This window comes from Danaus plexippus (assembly GCF_018135715.1).
Source record: "Danaus plexippus chromosome 13 unlocalized genomic scaffold, MEX_DaPlex mxdp_15, whole genome shotgun sequence".
NCBI classification, from domain to species: Eukaryota; Metazoa; Arthropoda; class Insecta; order Lepidoptera; family Nymphalidae; genus Danaus; species Danaus plexippus.
Genome location: NW_026869849.1, coordinates 5,220 through 26,604, shown reverse-complemented (window position 1 = coordinate 26,604; position 21,385 = coordinate 5,220). Strand labels below are relative to the sequence as shown.

The following is a 21,385-nucleotide window of genomic DNA, read 5'->3' as shown; positions in this document are numbered from 1 at the left end:
AACTCTTATAAGAAAGGCTGTGAGAAAATTAATACTATCGGGCATATGAAAGAAAAAAAATGAGACTTTCATTATTCTCTTTATGGAAGTGGAAGTCTATACTCCTAGAATATAAATATAATTTCCACATTCGCTTTGGTTCCAACAATTTATAAATATTTTAAAGGTACTTTATTTTATTGTGAATTTATCTTTGAATCATATTCGATGACATAACATAAAAAAAATTATTAGGTTTCTCAATTCGATCGCAAACATGTTTTTACGTGTGTTCGTCTTTTACAAAACAATTTTAATGTCAATTTTTTATTAGAAAGGACAGTTCACATCAGTAATGCCATGCTAAGGAATACCAGGATGAGGTGATTTTATCCTACATGAATGCGAACACTCCCCTCCCACTTTCAAAAAACGTAGCTAATTCTGAAAAATTCTAATCGTTCCACGCGCGCAATTTCTCTTACCGTCGAAGTTAAACTGTCCTGTGTTGTTTCTTGGATTTTAAAGAATCTCCATATTCCTCACACTTTGTCAGTATGTTTTGAGTTTATGCTGCGACGAGTGACCGTAATCTTTCATATTACAGATGGAATTTCCAGGTTAATAATAATTTTAATGTTACTAACTATAACAATCACTGTATGTCAGCGACTTAATATTCGTTTAAACACATGCCGTGACGATACCGCCATATAATAGTTTTTATTAGTCTTGTTACATTTTAAAAACCTCGGAGGTTTTCACGACTCGTCGATCTAAATCCGTCTCGCGTTTGTTATAATTAGTATCCCAGCAGCTGTGGGCCGGTCTCTCTGGAACCGGACACATTTTTGTTTAGTTAACAAAATACTGTTTCAGTCTACGTCATTCAAAGAGGATGCTGAAAATATTTTTATATCGCTATTATTAGCTAACATCAAACTCAAATGAAAATACTTTATATAACTTTACGATACACAGACGGAATGATACGATTGTGAAGAATGTAAAAATTTAGTACCCCCAGTCGTCCTAACTCCTAACAGATGAAACGCGCCCGAAAGGAGATATGAGTGATCGTTAATTTATTTGGAGGTCGCATACAACATGCTACATTCTTATTCTAGATCGTCAACGACATCAAATCTTGAAAATATTTAAGCTTCTGCTTCTCTTGTTACTGTGATTATAATTAATCTACTGCGAGTATAGTAATTTGAGCCGAGCTCTGTTTACCGTGCATGAAACGACTTACATTAGGTACATTTGATAATTAAATGACACTTACAAAATAGCTAAAACGTCGTTTGAGTGTTTAATGCTGGATGTATCACTTGTAGTGACGTTAATTAATTAAACTGCTAGCAGGAATTTCATTACTTAGTAAAGGCGTCGGTTCCATAATGGATTTAATTTTAATGGTGACAAATATTACATAAAAATTAAAGTTTTGTCTTTAAATGTTGAACGTGTTATACTATACTAGTAAGGTAACCGGATCGCCGAGATTATGTAGTTTTTAAAATAATAAAATACCGCGTAGTGATCCGAAAATATTAGTATCATTTAAATGAACACTCGAGAAAGTCTTAGATCTCATTATTTTCTTACATTCACAGTTCTCATCTTTTGTTAAATTTTATTTGAAAACATGTCACTAGTCACGCAAAACAAGTTAATATTTATTCCCTCACTTTGAATATTCCTTTATCCTTATGGATGACTGTACTACTAATATAATAGTCTGAACCCCCCTCCACCTCCCCCCAATACATTTGTTCATTGTGATCACCTTACATGCTCGTGTTCTCATCCTTTCAATTATTTTGCATCTCTAATAAAGAAACCAGAGTAACCGTGATCCTTTATAGTCTGACAGTACCACCTCTGACAGCAACACTACTGTCAGATCTCCTCATGTTTTATCTTAATATGACGTCAATATTTTTTTGTAGGTTCTACTGTGATCACTCGTGCAATGTTAGTCACTATCTTAGATTTGTTTTTACTTTAAAGAAACACATTTTTAATAATTCCAGTTAGATAACCAAATGTTATTACATTCGTATTTGGTTACCGCCATCAAATTAGAACTCTCAACTCAAAATTATAAAAATATATCAAGTTATGGACTTAAGATGACTTGAAGAATCCTTTCGTCTTTAAGTAACATAATGTTTTGTATGAGTAACGTTTGTATTTGTATGCAGTAATATAAGAGTATCGGTAAGTAATAGGCATAACTAAGGTTAGTGTTTTTCGAGATTTGTCGGACTATAGGTAGGAATCATGAAATTCGACTTCAACGGAAAGTTGTTTTTAATTTTAGTGTTTGTATGGTTTTGGTGTAGTAGTGGTGTAGGAAACGAACTCCGTGGGAGACAGGTTTCAACCTGCTTTTCCCTAGATAACATCATCCTCTGACTGAGTCATAACTTATACATCTTGTTAGCTACATTTCATATGATGAATGCAAGTTCTATGAGTTTCTTCTTCTTGTAGCAGTAGTCCTACGTTCCTTGGTCCATGATCTCCAAGCAGAAGACATGCTCGATGATGTACAGCCAGGTGTTCATGTCTGACGATAGTCTCTAATAATAAAATGGTCCTCTCCGTTACTATCGTCTCGCGCCCAATAAGTAAAAACTTAAATTTTTAGTAAAAATAGTGTCTATTTAATAAAGAAGCACACTTGACTAACCAACAATTTACGTTAGTACGTGTGTACAAAACAATGTATTCAAACTACGAAACTAAATTCAAAACAATATTAATTGAGAAGTAGGAACACGCGGTACGCCGTACACACTACAATGTAGCGAGTGGACGCTAATTCAAAACAATATTCAAAGTGTGTGTGTGTGTGTTAGTATGTATGTGTGTGTGTGGTGGTTGGTTGTTGGTAGTTGTAATGTGACGGACTCGAACACGCGACTAATCGATTGAACGCTGTGGCTGACGGAGCGGTCGCTCACATGGTTCCGACCTCCGGCGGGTATTGTTAATAAAAGACGTCACTTTTGTTTCATGTTCTTTAAAACGACTTCTATTACTAGGGAAGGTGTTCTCTCGCGTGTCGAAGTTCCCATTCTGTTTCAGAGGACGTTTATTTGTTTCTATTTCGGTAAATGAGTCCGGTGTTTCAGGAGACTGGAAATAGCGATTCGTCACCGTCGACGTCTTAACAATCACTGTTGTTATTAAATATCCTAATTGTGTGGCATGCGGAGTAGCGTCTTATAAGGGAAAGTAAAAAAGAAAGAAAAATCTTAACTGATTGACACAAGGGCTTAAAGTACATCCTAGTTCCTAGGCTTAGTATCCTGGGCTTCTTTCTTCAGTTATACATACGATTTATCTTGAAGTCCATAAATACTGCAATGAGAACAATTCAAAATAATGAAAACCTAAACAAAAGATGTCAAGCACCTTTACGGTTTACCAAAACTTTGTTCATCTTGAATGTAATAATTTCAAAACACACTTTAAACGAGTGAACCGAAAGATAAACTTAGTGTTTGAGAGAGAGAAAGAGAGAGAGAACAAACGATGAGGCTCCTAACACTGACATATTTTAATGTTAGGTGTTTTTTATTTTTCTTGCTTCATAGCATACTTCACTTCTGCATGTATTTAAAGCCTTTTGTTATAATTTACAAACATGAATTTTGACTCTACTTTAATTGTGTTACATTTGTTGCCTATATTATGCCTAATTAACTATAAGACTCCTTCATTTTAATAAATCGCTCGATCAGTGTTTCTACACTTCTTCTGAATACAATTTTATTATCAGGTAACTGAGCTTCCAAGCCGCTGTGGTAGACGACAATATTCACTGAATAAGTCTTTTATATCATAAAGAACGCTAACATCCCAAATAATGTATGGGCTCAATTACCTTACTCTAAAATTATTCAACAGAATATATGAACACATGCCTTGAGTCAACATCGTATGAATTCAGAATGACTGCTGTGAGATTTAAATATTTCATATCGAAAGGTCATGAACCTCCGTCCACTGAGAAAAGCTCCTGAAGCTCGGCTTCTACTCGACTTACTCCAAGGTCTATTTATTATTATTATTACCAACGAAGCCGAGCCTGCATGCCTGAGCTATATTAATAAAATATGTACATAGATTAATTTTTTATAAAAACTCTCCACAATCAGGTCTCGCATTAAATTCAAGCCAAAGCAATTAGTTTCGCAAACAAACCAGTATCCTTAAGCTAGTTTCGGCTATTTTTTGAAACGTTTAAGTAATTTCATGTAATAAAGAATGTATATACAAACCTTCATTGTATAAACACTGTGTTACAAGATTATTATTTTTTTTTTTAACTTAGTGCTGGGTGTTTATGAAACAGTTGCTCTAGTGGCAGCTCGGTAATACCTCATATTGATTGGTGCAAGTGTTCACCGGATACGGGTGCTTGAGTATGTGTGTGTATGTTTAACATTCACCTGGAAAAATGTCCGCGTTTCCATCGCAGTAAAGCTGTAAGGGCAGGGCGGGTCACACCCAAAAGAAGTGCCCGCTGCGGTCCAATGAAAAGATCCTGATAGGGGAAAAGGATCTCGAAACTGCCAATAATTAATAAGACTCAAGCATTCCAAGCTGCCGTAGCCAAGCAAAGTGACGGTTCACGTAGGATTTTACTAACACAAAAAATGAACGTAAAGTAGTACTAATATAGTGTTTTGTTAAGATAAAACAACTTTTGTTTATTTTTATACTGACAACAGATTTATTATAACAATCAAAAAAATAAACATAATGTTTGTGATGTTTTAAATAAACGCCAGCCTACAAACACGTCATAGTGTCCAGTGTTATAACGATACACTCTGCTGAGGACAAGAATCAGTCAAAATTGATTTTGTTTATTTGAACGTTGTTTGAATTGACTCTTACGAGGATATCACGTCCAGGAGGATGTGACGTCATATTGAGATGTGATCAGAGTACAGACTCATCAAAAATATTATGGAACATATTTATTTTGATCAAATAATAAAAATACTTCATTTTATTGTATAGTATAGTATTTATACTGAATATAAGAATATTTAGACGGTATATGAGGACTATACTCGTACAGAGACGTTCCTCATGAAGTTCATATAATATTTTCTTCTTATATAATAATTAATAATCGCTTTGAAATTGAAATGCCGATCAATTTGGTTTAGTATAAATATTCACAATAATATTTTTATGTTTGTAGCTGAATACATGAGATGCGTAAGTCGTTACGCAAACGTACTGTGAGTGAAGACGAGCGTCGGAGGAGAATACAATAACATTAGCATCACAACAACTTGTAGAGTTCGTTACAGACCGAGGAGAGAGTACGAAAAATGTATACAACTAGTTGAAGAAGGTATTCAGTGAGGTCTTGTCTTGGCCTTTCCCTAAAGGGTGGCAATGTATCAGAAAATAAAACTTAGATTTTATGTTAAATAACAATGACAACTTAAACATTTATCATATACAAATAATATACGAGCTTATTAAAGAAGCGAGCCTTGGCATCCAGGACGAGATATCAGGAGCTTAGAATACTCAGAATAATTAGAAAATATTTTTTTATTTTCAATAGTTGTATCCGCAACTGTGTGCGCATAAAATAATCATTATTGGCAGCATTTTTAATATATCTTTTGATTTATTTTGGACACGTTCGTTTAGTTATTAATAATACTTTATAATAATACATGACGTTAGGTACACGATGCTTGATGCACCACTTTCCAGCTTGTGATATACTCGTAGCTCAACTAACTGTGGGTATTAAAATTTTCTGAAAATCTTGTTTAACCTGATTTTCATAAAAAATATTTATATTGAAAATCTAATTTTATAATAAGTCAAGTTTCCGTCGACGTCACTAAACAGAGAAGTGGGATATGTTAATCTTAGTTCAGTAAGTAAATAAATTAAACCTTCGAGGTGATTCTTTAAATTGGCTAAACTAAAAGTTAAGTGAAGCTCTCCACAATATATTCGTGAAAATCAAATCTGAATTAGTAAGCCGTTTCTGAGATAACTAGAGCCTCAATAACAAACGCACAGACAAACGGACAACAATTGTAACAATCATTGTTTTGGAAACTCGTAGCCTTGATAAATGATTATGTTTCATTTTTATTATAAGTAAAGATAAATAAAAGAAAGTTTGAACTGCCAAAGTCGGGTTTGAGAGCAATCGAAAACAAATAACAATTAATTTGATAATTCAATATATTAGATACATCTTAAGAAACGAAACTGGAAAATAAGCTATAAGATAATATAAAATGTGGGAACAGACGAGGAGTGTGAATGTTGTCTGGAGATGTTGGCACATTTCGTTACAGACGGAGTTTTACCGAAGATTTGTAACTTAATTTAACATTCTGTCAGAAGTTGGTCGAGAACACGCGCAGTAACATGAAAACCATCTCATGTAAGATATTGTTTATTAGGAAGTTCGCGGCGCTACGGAATCTGTTCCGATGTACTATTTACTTCTTCCAATATGAACATGAAACAATACTGGAATGTCTCAACATATGAGGAGATAAGTAACAGAATTCACTAGAGAGACCAGAACATTACATTCATTTATTATTTGTATAATATGATAATAATTATATCTAAGATTTTCGATAATACACATTTCAATGAATTGACGTGATTCATCTCCTCTGCCCGTGATCAAGGCTGCTGTAAAGTAACCCAAACGTCAGGTAAAATGTACAATAAATCTCGTAGTAAATCCGCAAACTTCAGCCTCATTCTAACATAAAAATGTTTATAAAAACAATAATTTGAAATCTTTATTGCGAAGTCTAAAAATGGCGCTCGTCGAGTTTTTAACAATGTTTTAGATTTTAGACTTATGAAAAATAATTTCTTTTACTTATGAAAAATAATTTCTTTTACAGTTTAATTAAAATCCCTCATCTATAATATTTAATTAAAACCCTTAACCATTAAGTTTAAAACAATTTTGCTGCAATTACTACAATTCATCAAATTTGGAGAAAAATAATTTAAATATAACTCCCAAACAAAGTGACAGTTAAAAATAACGAATGCTGACCTTTCAAAACCCTGATGAAACACGGATTTTTACACAATTCCTCTTCCCCAGCATCCCTCTTCGTTTATAAAACATTAAACGTGGAACTTAATATTTAAAAATATTTAAATCTCAGTAAACAGTGTCCTCAACTTTTACACGTCCGAGGCCATTTTAAGATCGAAATTAGGTTGAGGTATTTATAATGAATAATTATGAACTGTTCTTGTGTAATGTATTATATGATTGACATGTCTCTATGATCGCTGTCAGCGACTCATAACAATTATAAGACAACATCATGTCATCGCATCATTTTGCGTCGGAAATGACATTAAGTGTGAGGTGTCTCGCTCGCCCCGGTGTCGTCGACTTTTGTTCTCTTTGAAGCATCTTTCTTTCATTTTCTCGTGATAGGAATAAACAGAAAACTGATTTACTTTCACTTATGGTATACAACATGATAAAGGAGTTATTGTCTCGAGGAGTCGACCTCGCACCAGACATGACTTGATCACAAATCCATTTTGTTCCACACACACATATACATCACACACATACATGTGTAAGGCATTAGTCGTCGGAGAATGTTCGCTGATAGTTTTGGGACGTGATTTCAGCTATTTAGTTAAAATAATATATTGAATATTTTTTTCAATACTTTAGAATTATGTTAGAAAATAGTTTGATTACGTTTTAAGCCACATAATTTTATTTTAATTTTTATTGCAACGACCACTCTTTACGTAACATGTTTACTTAATAAATAGAAACCATTTAACTCTTTATATAGCAATGTTTCTTCACACAAATAGGTACAGCAGTAAAAAACTGATGACATGCCCATATAACTTTTCACGGGAGGCTCACACCCCTTCCCTCAAGTTCTACTCCCGACGCTCCCTCCTCACCCCAGGAAAGCCGTCAGAAGCTATAGAGAAAACAGCAATGACATGCCAAAAAACGTATCAACGGAAATGTTGATAAGATTTTTGAAAGAATTTGAGCTGAGCAGAGTAAAGGAATATAAAACAACAATATTAAGTTGAACTTGTTCAATAATTAATTAATAATAACTGATAGCTGCAGCGCAGGATAAAAGACACCTTTAGATTAAAATAAAACGATAACATGACGTCCCTCAGTGAGCTAACACACTGATATTGTCATGTTTCATCAATGTTGTACCAAAAAATAACATTTTTAGACTAAATTTTACTATAATTTGTACTACGTAGGGCGCAGACATTGCTTACTCAGCTAGTCTCAATACCATTGTATATTGATGTAAATGAGAACGGCCTCCAAAGTGTGTGCAGACGTTCGTTGGCGACTCTCCGAAGTAGAAGCAATGTGTTAGTGGGCAGACATTAATCTGACGTTGACGAGCTGCAGGTGAAGTAACACCGACCAGTGGAGGGGAGCTGGCGCGGGGTGACGATGTGCTCCTACAACCTGGACGCTGACTTAACGATTATTCTCTTAATTGATGAAAAATATATATATTCAATAACATAGTGATTGAAAGATTACCGTCCAAGCAATTATATTCCTTTCTGGGAATTTAAAAATCAATCATTTTGTATATATTTTGATTATCATAAACGTTCCGGGTGCCGCTGGTAGGAACGACTTTTATTATTATAATTTATAATGTTTAGAAAGGTATTCATTTATAAAATAGTATAAATATGCCGTCATATTTATTTTATTATTTTAGAAGAATATTTCAATCTAAAAGTTGTATTATTTAGTTATTGAAGAGATGCTTTCTTCGTTCCGTCATTTTATTTAAGTGAACGTTTCTCATCCCTCAGCAGTGGCTCAGAAATATATTGTTGATTGTTCAGGGTCCAGTGCGGGGTCACAGTCAGCGTGTTGGTCCTCCACTCTCCATCCTCCGTCCCCAGAGCTCAGAGCTCCGTCTTCAGTCAGTGTGTGTGAGGAGGTCGCAGGAGGTACGCGTGTCGTAGGAGTGTCGCGTCGTTATAATCTGTTCGTTAGTTTGATGATCTCAACGCGACCGGTGATGTGATGAAAGTTATATTGAACTGTTTTTACAGTGATGATTTAATTACACTGCTAGTGAAGCGGTGTTCAGTGGAAAAATGTTATAATTTAATTTCTTCCCTGTTTCTGTGATTTAAATTATTTTGACTTAGTGATTATACATTATAAAACGAAATTTTAAAGACAACGTTTGAGAGAACTTTGTAAGAACTATAAAATTAAAAAATATATGCAAATACAAAAAGAGGGTACGAAAAAGAAGAAACGGGTAATTACAATTAATAACCAAATAAATAAAATTAAAGCTTCTAATCGTCAAGGTTCAGTGTTTGGACTCATCTCATGTATGTGACTTAAAAATGATGAAAAATCTTTAGAACTAAAAAATTATTAAAGATAATTATCACCGAAAAATCTATTTAACGTATTCTTATCAAAATCAATCATCGTGAACTTTCTTATCGAAACTTATTTAGGTATTTTCTTTACAGAAAAATTAACTTAGTTTATTTGCCCTAACAAGTGTACATTTACTTCTAATGGTAATATTATTCCGAGGTGTTTTAAAACTGTTTATTTGTATTTTGTCCTTCCCGTGTTTATTTAATTTTTCTCACGAACATCTTATTGAGATCTGATTCAGGAGTATGTGAGATAAAACATTTCTCCTGATTATTCTTGTTCCACTCTAGTAGCGACTTGTTCCTAATTTTGTATTTGTAATGAAATTCAGATGATGTATGAGGGAAGTTTGTGTTTCTTAAATAATTTACGAATCTTCTTTTAACCCATTCCTATATTAATAATATTGCTGTCATAATAATATATTACTTGCAATATTCCAAGCTTATTTCACAAGACAAATATTATATTTAAGGATATATTTTCGTAAATCTCTCTAATTTTTCATTACGAGCTCAAAGGATTACAGTTATTATCGTCCTCGGAGATTAAACCTACTTTAAAATATACGTATGTTAATACACTGTAGTGTTCATACTATTATAAAACCCTTCCTTACCATGTGCGGTGTAGCTACACGTAGAGCGGCCGCAGTCGCGTGTCGACAGTTGTGCCGTAGAGGGATCGCTGTGGTCTACGTACAATACCAGTATCAGTATAATAAGTCTGTTTGTTCGATGGCTTCTCATAAACCTCTTCCTCTCGTTTATGGGAACAAATTTATCCCAAACTATTATTAATAGATTTACTGAAGTACGGCTTTAATAACACCAAAAATAATTTGTCTTATTTTTTAAATTACTCCACTTTTGAAATTCAAAACTTTCCGACTAGCCAGGTGAAAAAAATAATCGACAAGAGCATTACTAGATCCTGTGTCTTCCGGGATGTAAAAAACTGGAACACAATATCCTTCACATGTACCCATATTCTTCAACATGCAAAAACAATAAAATTCCCATCAAATTATTTCATTTTCTTTTTCAATATATTTACTAGGTTCACAGAGCCTCATCCAAACTTAATTTAAATCATTTGAGACGTATCACTGAGTCATGCGTCATTCACCCATTGTTTAATATTTAGTGTTTGTCAAAGTTCACGGATATGTTTTTACTTCTGCATCAGACAAAATATTTTAGATTGTAAACTTATTACACAAAGGGAGACGGTTGCTATGTTTACATTTTTTAATCATCAATTGGACAAAAATCAGGTTTTTTTTATTTAAGACGAAGCTTCATGTTTTAATATCGAAATTGGTTTGCTGGCATCTTATTTTTATTTCTATACATTTATGTTCCTTACATTAAATTTACAAAATTTAAATGGTTAACAATAAATAATAAATAGTAGTTATAATTTTTAAATAACCGGAAGCGAAATGAGATTAAAAAAGAACAAACGTTATAAAATAATAAGAAATGCTGTCTCAATCATTACACAGTTTATCAAATTTAATATTTTCTTAACTTAAAGTAAAACGGTAATGTCTTCGCTTCGCTTGTCTCTGTTTTCACAGACTGCTCTGTGCTCGTGATTCTCTCAGTTACTCCTTCATGTCAACCGACACTACTACATACACGAGGCCTATAGGACGTTACTTTGGTTATGAAAATGACAGCGATTACGTCTTTTATTCATCTTACTTACTGTACGTGGGCTTCCAAATGATTTAAGTGTAATTTCTTTCCGCTGCTGCGACAACTTAAACTTTGGGAATATTCCTAACACTAAGTCGACAGGTCACACTCCACAGTGTTTAATCACTCACCGATATCCGTCCACAAACCTCCTACATTAAAACTCCTACATGCAAATATAAAGTATTTCTTCAAATTTACTTAGAACACTAATAATCATTAATTTTATTTGAGCTTGGCTCGAGTTCAATAACAACAAAATGTTTATTTTCTTCCTCTACAATTACAACAACATTCATCAAACAATCTTAAAATGAACTTTCAATAATATTATTAAATCGTGGACGTAATTGTAAACAACATGAATCAATATAAAGATCCAACTGGTGTTTGTTTCGGGTCCCGCGAGATTCTTATAACCTAATACAATCTACGTTTTCTGCCGGCATCATGATATGCAGGTCACTAGGGGTACAAACACCACGTCATACATTTCGTTGCTGTAGTTTTTGTCTGATCGAATAAAACAATAAAATCTAATGTTTACTTTTCCAGTAGATGGTGATTAGGAAGTAACATAAAAATAATACGTGAAACTGAATAAAAAATTTGCATGAAGTTTAGTTAGTAAGTTATTATTTTTGGAAGATATAATCCGTAATGCAAATATAACTTTCAGTTCTCTCTCTCTCTTTCTCTCGCTCTCTCAGAGACAACTAATCTAAGTTCTGATCAGTGGAGCTGACTCTTATTGCTCATTATAACAGTATTCTTTAAACTTACATTGGAAAGTGTGACTCTCTTTTAAACCACAGATGTGTCTTGTTTCCTGCTCAAATGTTGAGAACATGAAGATGTTTGTGTTTATTATCTATAAATCTAAAATTACGTTTTTTTTTTAATCAAACATTTCTGATAAATTATTGAATAATATTTCCATCTGACATTGTGTAAGCGTATGTCGGGTGTCGTGTAAAATGAGAAATCTCACTATAATTAATAACTCTGATGTAACTAATCCGAGGGACAGTTGCGAGACGTCGCGTCGTCGCGTCGACGCTACAGTCCTAACTTAACTGTTGCTACTCTCATAGTGCTCAATACCTTCAGATTGCACGAAAGAAACTAATCAATAACTATTGGAGCGCCTTCCGTTTCGTGATATCCGACCGGTCACGGCACATGGGATAAACTATCCACACCTTTGTTTATATCTCAGCCACCACCGTAGCTTTTGCCCGTTTCGTTTTGAGCTCAGCATTCTTATACATTATTTATATAATATTATTCATATTATAGAGGAGAGTGTGTTAAACCAATCAAGAATTAAAAGTTTTAAACTTCGGTAGAGGCATACTAAGTATTATTGAAGTATTTTGAGTGTCGTCTTATGAACATCAAAACTAACTTCACAACACTTTAGTTCAATGAAATACGTAAGATGTATGTTATGGAAGTTAAACATTACATACATATTTTTTTTTAAAAGTTCTATCTAATGAAGTTTATATTTTTATTTTTATTTTAAGGCTATGTATTACAACCAATTGCACTCCGTAACTTGAATAATGAAAAAAATGTCACAAGACAAAACCTCATTAATGTACAATTCAACACATCGTGTCTAAAAGACGGCGGAACTTTCAGAAACAATAAACGATCTTAAACAACTTTTGAAATATCGCCCTCCGAAGAACTTTTACAATTTGAGGGACGGATTGCGACGCTGAATATTTTAAGGAAAGACTTTCAGGAAATAGAGGTAACTAAGTTAGTTAAAACAAAACGAGTGAACCGCGCGCGATGTATGAAAGTTCGAGATATCTTTATATTACAATATTATTATTAATAATTAATATATATAATAATATTTAAGCTAATTTTTAAGATTTGTTTAAAGGAACACACAAAGATCCATTCATATCACAGATTCTATATATAATAATTCTCAAAATAGCAGACAATTCGGATTTACATTATTGAGCGTCAACGCCGAAAAGTTACTTGTAATTATTGTGCTCCTGGGTCGCATCTTACTTTGTACATTGATTGTATGTTGTTGACTTTACTTTTATGTTTTGAATGAGGAAATGACATAGATCTTTCATTAATAATTTTATTATATATGTATGCACATATCTTTTGTAACGTGCAATGTTAGACACTAGGCATTGATATGATGACAGTCAGCGAGACAGTTTTTAAAGGGGCCTCGTTCTAGCGGAGCGCTCACTGACTGTCCCTACTGTAATAGGACACTCCGAGTCATTTGTATTTTGGGCATGATGCGTGAATGTTAAATGATGCGGTCTTCGTTACGAGTTCTCTCACGTACTCACTGTTTTGTTGTCGTTGTTCCTGTAACACTTTAACGACCTTTATTAATTTTAAAAACCGAAAAATCTAATGGCAACGAGACTTAATTAATTCTATTGTAATTTTAATTTATTGAGAATACTTCTCTGAAATTTTATCTCAATAATTATTAAACGACCTGCTAAAAAATAGTGAAAAGTTTTCCTATAAAAAAATATCTTGGAATAAAAACGAGATCAGTTTTTCCAAAAATAGTTTAAATTAAAAACTAAACGCGATGTCAAACAACCTCTCACACTTTGCACATACACCGTTTACTGTCTTTTGTAAAAAAACCAATTATTTTATTCCTTGACTAATCCAAAGATTTTGGTGACGTTAACGATGGCAGAACTTCTATATTTTTTAAAGTTCTGGCTGCTTGGGAAGTGGATAATAAAGAGGTAATTTTGGGAAATGATAATACTACGATAGTTCTTTGCCATCCATCTTAATAGAGACAGCTTCCACTTTTTCATTCACAAACCTTCGTTGATATTCTCAGGTGTAAATATTTATAAATTAAAAAACATTATAGTTTTGTTTTGTCTGTCTGTGTAAATATAACGATCGAAGGATTATGTCATGATAAATTTCATCTGGCACTTTGGGTAGGAATACTTTGTGACGACGATTCCTCTCAACGAACATAAGCAAATCACATCTAGTGCTGTGTGTTCTTCTTTAGCAAGTTTTTCTACGACTTGATTTACTAGTGCAATATAATGTGTTGAAATGATTGGTTTATATGAGGGTTTGCATCACTGTGTGATAATTATTAGGAAGCGGAGGAAAAAAATCCTATATTTTATTCCATAATAATAAATAATTCTTGCTGGAGACCTCAAACAGACATAATTGACCCAGAAATTAACTAAACTCTGAATATCCCTTCCATAACGACTCGGAGAATTGCGGTTAGGTTTAAATCAGAGGGAAATGGTTATACAAAATACTTGTTTGTAGAAGACGTAGAAGACAGCTGGGACAGGAAACAAAATCCTCTTGCAATAAAGGTCGCGGTAAGAGTAATTTGTGTTTTCAAAAACTCTTGAAGTAATTAAAATGATTTGCTTATAATTAAAATAACAAAATAATTTATAATGTCTAGTGCCTTTGGACAATCGTGAAAAACGTATAGAGTTGCTTTCTTTTCTTATCTTCAACTCATTTTGAAAATCCTACTGAGTTTATTTCCATGGAAAAAGATTTCGGCTTTACGAGACCTCACGAAAATATTATTGAGCGACAAACTAGAAAACACAAGGGCGAGTCTGAAGGCGTGGGGTTAATTATAAAAAAAAGTTAACATGAAGCTGACACAGATCCTAAGCTAAGTTAAAATCATTAAATAACCTACATAATGTACACGTTCAAATAAATATCAAAAACACTGGTCTACATTCAGTACAACGTGACGGACTAGCTTTTGATATCAACTAATTTAACAAAAAAAAAAAACAAAATAAAAACATATTTATAATTAGATCTAAGATTTTCGCGAGTTTTATTCATTTAAATAAAACTATTATTTTTCGGATAAACTACGCGGATTTTTATTATTTTAAAAAAACGACACAATCCCGACGTTTCGGTTACTTTTCAGCAACTGTGATCACGGGCATGTCACATCTCGTCTGCACATTTAAACATATTTATAATTATTGACCGATAGTAGACAACAAGGTAATAACAAAGATTTAAATTTATTTTCTCTATGAAGTATATCCGTCTGTTGAATAAAAGATTGTGAGGCAACTGATCTTTCTAAAATTATATTAGCTAGTTCTAAAATATATTTTTCTTTTGTTGCTTTAATTTTATAAAATTCAAGGAAAATATCTTATTCCAATAAGTAATTTTTCATCTTATGACTTCATGGCGTCTACTGTATACGACCAGAAAGTTTATACTGTTTTAGTCGTTTGTAATACTCGCAAGGTGTTCAGCTGTCAAAATAAGTAGTTGAAAAAATTTCTTTATGATTTCAGATAACTGTCCGCCGTCTGTCATTCGCTTCATTGTGTCCGTGCGTCGAACATCCGACTCGCGATGGACGACCCTGAGCGGATCGCACGCGAAGCCGCACTATGCGAGCGACTCAATAACGACACCGCGCCACCATCAGGTTAACTTATTATATTGAATTATGTTACATTACTAGTATTCGTGTTACACAAACCCAGTCGCATGGTAAACATCCGCCTCTAATCCTCACTCACAAGAATAGCTAAGCATGTCTACTAAAAATTTGTCGAGACTTTATTTGCCAGTTATGGCAAACTCTAAGAATTCTAAAGACGTACTCGGTCTGATCTCTTAGGTATGGCGAGAAACACTTACCGTAGACCTTACAGGATTGATTGTAGTTGTAAACACCGCAAAGTCCATGTATTCTGTGTTTGTTTACTACAGCATTCAATTTTAGGTCAACTTTTTCATCAAGAATATCAGCTGAATGCATAGAATCAATCTCATCTGTCTTTATTTTGTTCACTACTAAACTATAATGTGCACATGTGGCAGATAAAGCTTTTACCGTCCTTCAGAGTACATCTAGCAACGGACTTGGCATACACGCGACGTTTTATAAAGAAATTTATAGATTTTAAGTTTGTTTAAAAACTCTGGCAGTAAATATCACGTCTATGAAATGATGTTTGGTTATGTAGCGATTCCCTCTTAATTCCGGACAGCTGTGGATTACAGGTCAGTGTAACAAATAAGACTGGGCAGCTATAATGCTTAATATATGACACAGCATTCTGAGCATATTCGTGCATGTGGCGATGGTATTCTATAAAAGTGGTTGGCAAAATTGACATTTTTTTAAATAATCTTCACTTTTAAAGCATTGCGGGAAGAATGTATTCTTCTGATGAGAGTTATCGTTTGTTCTGATAAACGAGTCGTCTACACATCAAAATATGACTTACTTAACCTTCACAGATAATGAAGCTGCATGAATAGAAATTCGTAGCACTTGTGCCCTTTCCTTTTGCCCACCCTTCCCCTTTTCCCTTTTCTCTCTCTCTTCTCCAAATAAGAGTGGCAACGCATCCGCAAAATGATTTTGCGGATGTCCATGGGCGACAGTACTACCTCCATCAGGTAGGCCGTCTGCTCGTTTGCCCCCTTTGTCATTAAAAATGTATATATTTTTTGCCCCTAGTCTCTGGTCTGGCAAATTACAAAATACATTTAAATAGCCCCCTAAATATTTCATTTGAAATTCAAGTATCAGGTTGAAGTAACATTGTTGAAAGAAGGTCTGCGCGCCCAGAAATCTTACTCTATTTGTAATTCTATGACAAAGGATTTCTTCACTGTTGGATTGTTGGCATAACCCTTACAAATTTCTGCATCTGAATTGCCCATAAAATAAATTTGTAAAACTTTATGATCTACGTCTGGTAGCGATAATAGCGACTCTAGTAAATAATAACTTTGTTTTTGTATTATACAAACAAAGATTTGTCCAATTATAATAATTCTTTCTGATATACATACAATTTAATACAAACTTGAATATTAAATATAAGAAATATTATGGTGCAATAGCTTCAAAGTGAGTTAGAAATTGTCCTGTATTATATATTTAGCGCCAAAGGACGTCATCTGAAAACAGCTGTTATATTTCAGAATGTTGACCAAGAAGTGCTTAAAATCATTTACCATCACAGAAACTAAAGAACGTTATGAATGTGGTGGTGGAACCGATTGTGCCAACTTTACTTTTCTTTCTACATAACACAATCCTGTCGATTCGCCACGGTATTTTAACACCTTACAATTATTACACTTTATTGTTATTTATCTAAGTGCTACGAATTTGTTGGCACGATAATGTATAGCTGGTTAATAGCGGAATACAGCTCGTTTCAGGATTACAGGAGCACTGCGTCTACGAAATCGCACAATTTCATCATGCCGCGCTCGATGTTATTGTGTTTGATGTGCACGAACTCGCTACATTCTAAACCTACCTACTTCATAGTCACTCGCTAAAGAGTGCAATTCTGATAAAGCAATAAGATTATTTTTTAGATCTGTCCCTCTCTGGTCATCAGTGCGATTGACTGAAACGAACTAAGTCACGTCGCTTTCCCCTCGGCAACGCGACTTGTAATTAATTAAAGTAGCAAAAAATCTCGTCCACTTAGTAGCAAAGTGTCACCATGATAAAGGATCACCGGAGTAAAGAGAGTTCTCGCGCACGTAGCGGTAATCGCGATCACAAAGTTAGAAGGATGGAAAGAAGGAAGGAAAGATAGAAGGATGTGTTGATTGACAATCGACGTAGAGGGTCTATCGACTTGTAAATTGGTTGTCAAATGTTAATATTATGGATACATTCAGAATTATAATTTGTGACAAAACTTGATATTTAACAAGCTACATTAAAATATGGTGATGGATCGTTAAAGACTTTCATATTTATCCACGTCTAAGACCTTTTCAGGACTTGCACTAAAAATTTGAGCCTTTAGATAAATCCGTCCCGCCGTCATCAAGTGAGACTATTGAACAGCAATTCTTATACATATAAATATTTAGAATTCTAAAAAACATAATAAATATAGTTGTCTTATAAACCTACAACTTTTAAATAACAAATGAAACCTTAACTGGAACAAACTTGTTTTCAATAGTTTTACCTAATTATTATTTTCCCAAACGAAAACACCAAAAACAACTAAAATTTAATTTACAAAGACAGTCACAAATCGCGTCAACAAATTATTTCCCGCGCAAAAGTGAACAAACCAAATGTCATAGCTTCAACGTCATTTCGGGTGCATTACGGAGTTTTTTTAAGGTTCGGTTCGAATGAAATGTTTGTTCCCATAAATATATATAGCAATCCTCATATTTGTTTGCGATTTAAAACTTATATTTTTGTATAAATCTATTCAATTTTATTTCTATTTCAGGTGTATACTGTAAAGGGACGTTCGACTCTTGGTTATGTTGGCCGCACACATCCGCCAACTCCACCGCTTTCGCCGCCTGTCCAGAGTTCGTGCCCGGCTTTAGTCCCGAACGTATGTTAATCATGAAAATAATGAGATTTTAAAAGACAGCAATCAAAATTTAAATGAATACCCACGAAAGTCTTAGATCTCATTATCAGCAATCAAAGTTATTATGATTCAGAATACAGTGTTCGTTATATTTTCAGTTTTTGCACATAAGGAATGTACTGTTAATGGAACGTGGTGGAATCATCCAGAAACGGGAAGACCCTGGTCGAATTATACGACTTGTGTGAAGCCAGAAGACGTAAGTGATCGCTTAGTGTTTACAAAAAGATAAATGAAATGATACGTGGACCTTTTTTCCGTGTGTAGGATGTCAGCGATATCATCGCGGTATACGAGACAGGCTACAGCGTCTCACTGGTTGCTCTGTTAGTGTCTCTGGGAATACTGTCGTACTTCAAGTAAGATTTTGGATTATATAATATTAAATATTACATAACGACCACGTTGACATCTTTGCCTTGACGTGATATACTTGATGTTAGCAATATTTCTCTAAAATAGAGAAGCAATTTAAGCTTTGTGTTGTATTAACTTTCCAGAAGTCTACGATGCGCCCGAATTACTGTTCATATGAATCTGTTCACTTCTTTCGCCTTCAACAACGCCCTGTGGCTTGCGTGGTACGCGCTAGTTGTTAGGTCACCGGAAACGCTCCGGGACTCCCCGGTGTGGTGTCGTCTGCTAAATTCAACGCTTCAGTATGCACTCCTCACCAACTATACTTGGATGCTCTGTGAAGGCCTGTACCTTCATACCGTTTTGGTGAGCGCGTTTGTATCCGAGCGGCGGCTGGTGCGGTCGTTGTTAGCAGCTGGATGGCTGCTGCCGGTACTTCCTGCCGTCATACACGCGGCACGCCGGGCCGCTGCCGGTGAGCCGTTATGTTGGGCCGACGAGGGAGCACCTCGCCCAGAGCTGGCCGTTCTGGTGTGTGTGGCCGTATTGCTCAATCTGGCCTTTTTATGCAACATCGTTCGCGTTTTATGTACAAAGCTGAGGGCAGGCGGCGGTGCAGGCGTAGCAAGACCCTCTGCCACGGCGCTACACGCACTGCGCGCTACTTGCCTTCTAGCTCCACTTCTCGGCTTGCAGTATTTGCTGACGCCGTTCCGTCCTCCGCGTACCGCTAGCTGGTGGCTCGCTTACGAATACCTGTCCGCTCTCACAACATCTCTCCAGGGCCTCTGTGTCGCTGTACTCTACTGCTTCTGCAACGGGGAGGTACTAGCACAACTGCGACGTCGTTGGCGCATTTTAACTTTTCGACCGAGAGCCAATTCTACGACAAACACTACGGTATCGGTAAGCATACAACACTTTTGTATATTGACTACTGTTACTAATAGTAGAAAACTATCGACATAGCGTAAATGATACTTTTGTTCAGTTCGTCCGCTCGGCCGGTGCGGGAGCGGGTGAGGAAAAAGTGTGACTGGCGGTAGGCGGCGCGGGCACTGAGGAGGACCCAGAGGTTGAGGGTGATGGAGAGGCAGAGAGTGCGGGGAGAGGGAGACGCATTCGCTTTCAGTGTGCCGAGAACGGGGAAGACGCGCCGCCACATACAAGACTACTTTAGGTGACCTACTTGTGTGGAGTACAGACATGGATAGATGTGTTAAATACTTATTAAGTTTTACTTGGAGGTGCCAACAGACATATAAATGAACAAAGTGTTGAGAAAGAAAATTAATGAAAACCTGATGAATATAAATATCGGTACATTTTATTAAATTATGATGTTTTAAAAGTTTTGTAAATTATGTATAAGGTTGTATGTGAAAAATGTTCAAGATTTATGTAAATAAAATTTTATTATGTTTACTAAATATTTCTATATTTTGTTGAGGTGTGACGTTTGACTAAAAAACCGATCATTTCAAAGCTTATATTAAAATGATTTGAAGTAAATTCATATAATAAAAGTGGATTATTGAATAGTTAAGTCATACATTATTTTTTGACAACATAAAATCTTTGTTTTAAAAGTATATATATATAAAGTACGTACTTCCTTGTACCTCAAAATAAAAATTATATTCGATATATTGTCAGCTATATTGTGACATGTACTGATTAATGAATATTTACTGTTAAATCGAAACACTTTAATTCTAAAACCGTTCATGAATATTCAACAAAATCATCAACTAAATCATGAAGTAAATAATATTATTAATAATTTGTCCAACTCTTATTACCTAATAAATTAAAACGAACAGACAGACGGGTATACTTTAAAAGAAGGACAACTGTAATATAAAGACGTTTTTGTTGTTTCTTTTTATAAATTCTTGTGGAACAGCTTTGACGTGTTTATTGTAAGTAATTAAAATAAAATGTAACACATATAATGTAATGAAATTTGTAAAATACAACATTTTATGTTAATTATCTTTTTCTCCGCGTTATTGTGATCACCGTAGTTACCAGAACTATCTTATAACATAATAACTTTCCATTTATAACTAGAAAAAGTCCTCAACCGATCGCCACTCTCCCCTCGAAGATGATACAAATCATCATTGGTATAAAATTTATGAGGAGAAGATCTTGATGTCCGAGGATATGGTTTCATCAGCAGCCAGTCATGCTATGGGGGTAGATATTGCTCAGGCAACAAAGTTATTCAGAACCTGAATGAGACTGATAGCACTGTTTGGGTTAAATATCCTAATAAGGAAACGGGACATAAAATGAATCACAAATACATTTGTTATACATTTAACACAACAATCTATACTAATATTATAAAGCTGAAGAGTTTGTTTGTTTGTTAGAACGCGCTAATCTCAGTAACTACTGGTTCGAATTGAAAAATT

General features: G+C 34.5%; 1 protein-coding gene across 5 annotated transcripts in view; it reads left to right on the top strand.

Annotated features, from left to right (window-relative positions):
• LOC116770219 (calcitonin gene-related peptide type 1 receptor) overlaps positions 1-20,954 on the top strand; it is a 29,489-nt gene extending 8,535 nt beyond the window's left edge. The window contains exons 2-9 of one of the 5 annotated variants that reach the window (XM_032661598.2): positions 8,902-9,329; positions 12,696-12,928; positions 15,513-15,649; positions 18,456-18,566; positions 18,704-18,804; positions 18,873-18,964; positions 19,106-19,868; positions 19,954-20,954. In XM_032661598.2, the coding sequence (XP_032517489.1) occupies positions 15,574-15,649; positions 18,456-18,566; positions 18,704-18,804; positions 18,873-18,964; positions 19,106-19,868; positions 19,954-19,998 (1,188 nt within the window). In that variant the 5' untranslated portion in view covers positions 8,902-9,329; positions 12,696-12,928; positions 15,513-15,573 and the 3' untranslated portion in view covers positions 19,999-20,954. The remainder of the gene's footprint in view (positions 1-8,901; positions 9,330-12,695; positions 12,929-15,512; positions 15,650-18,455; positions 18,567-18,703; positions 18,805-18,872; positions 18,965-19,105; positions 19,869-19,953) is intronic. The other 4 variants (XM_061527852.1, XM_032661601.2, XM_061527851.1 and 1 more) reach the window with 4 other exon arrangements.
• The last annotated feature ends 431 nt before the right edge of the window (positions 20,955-21,385 follow it).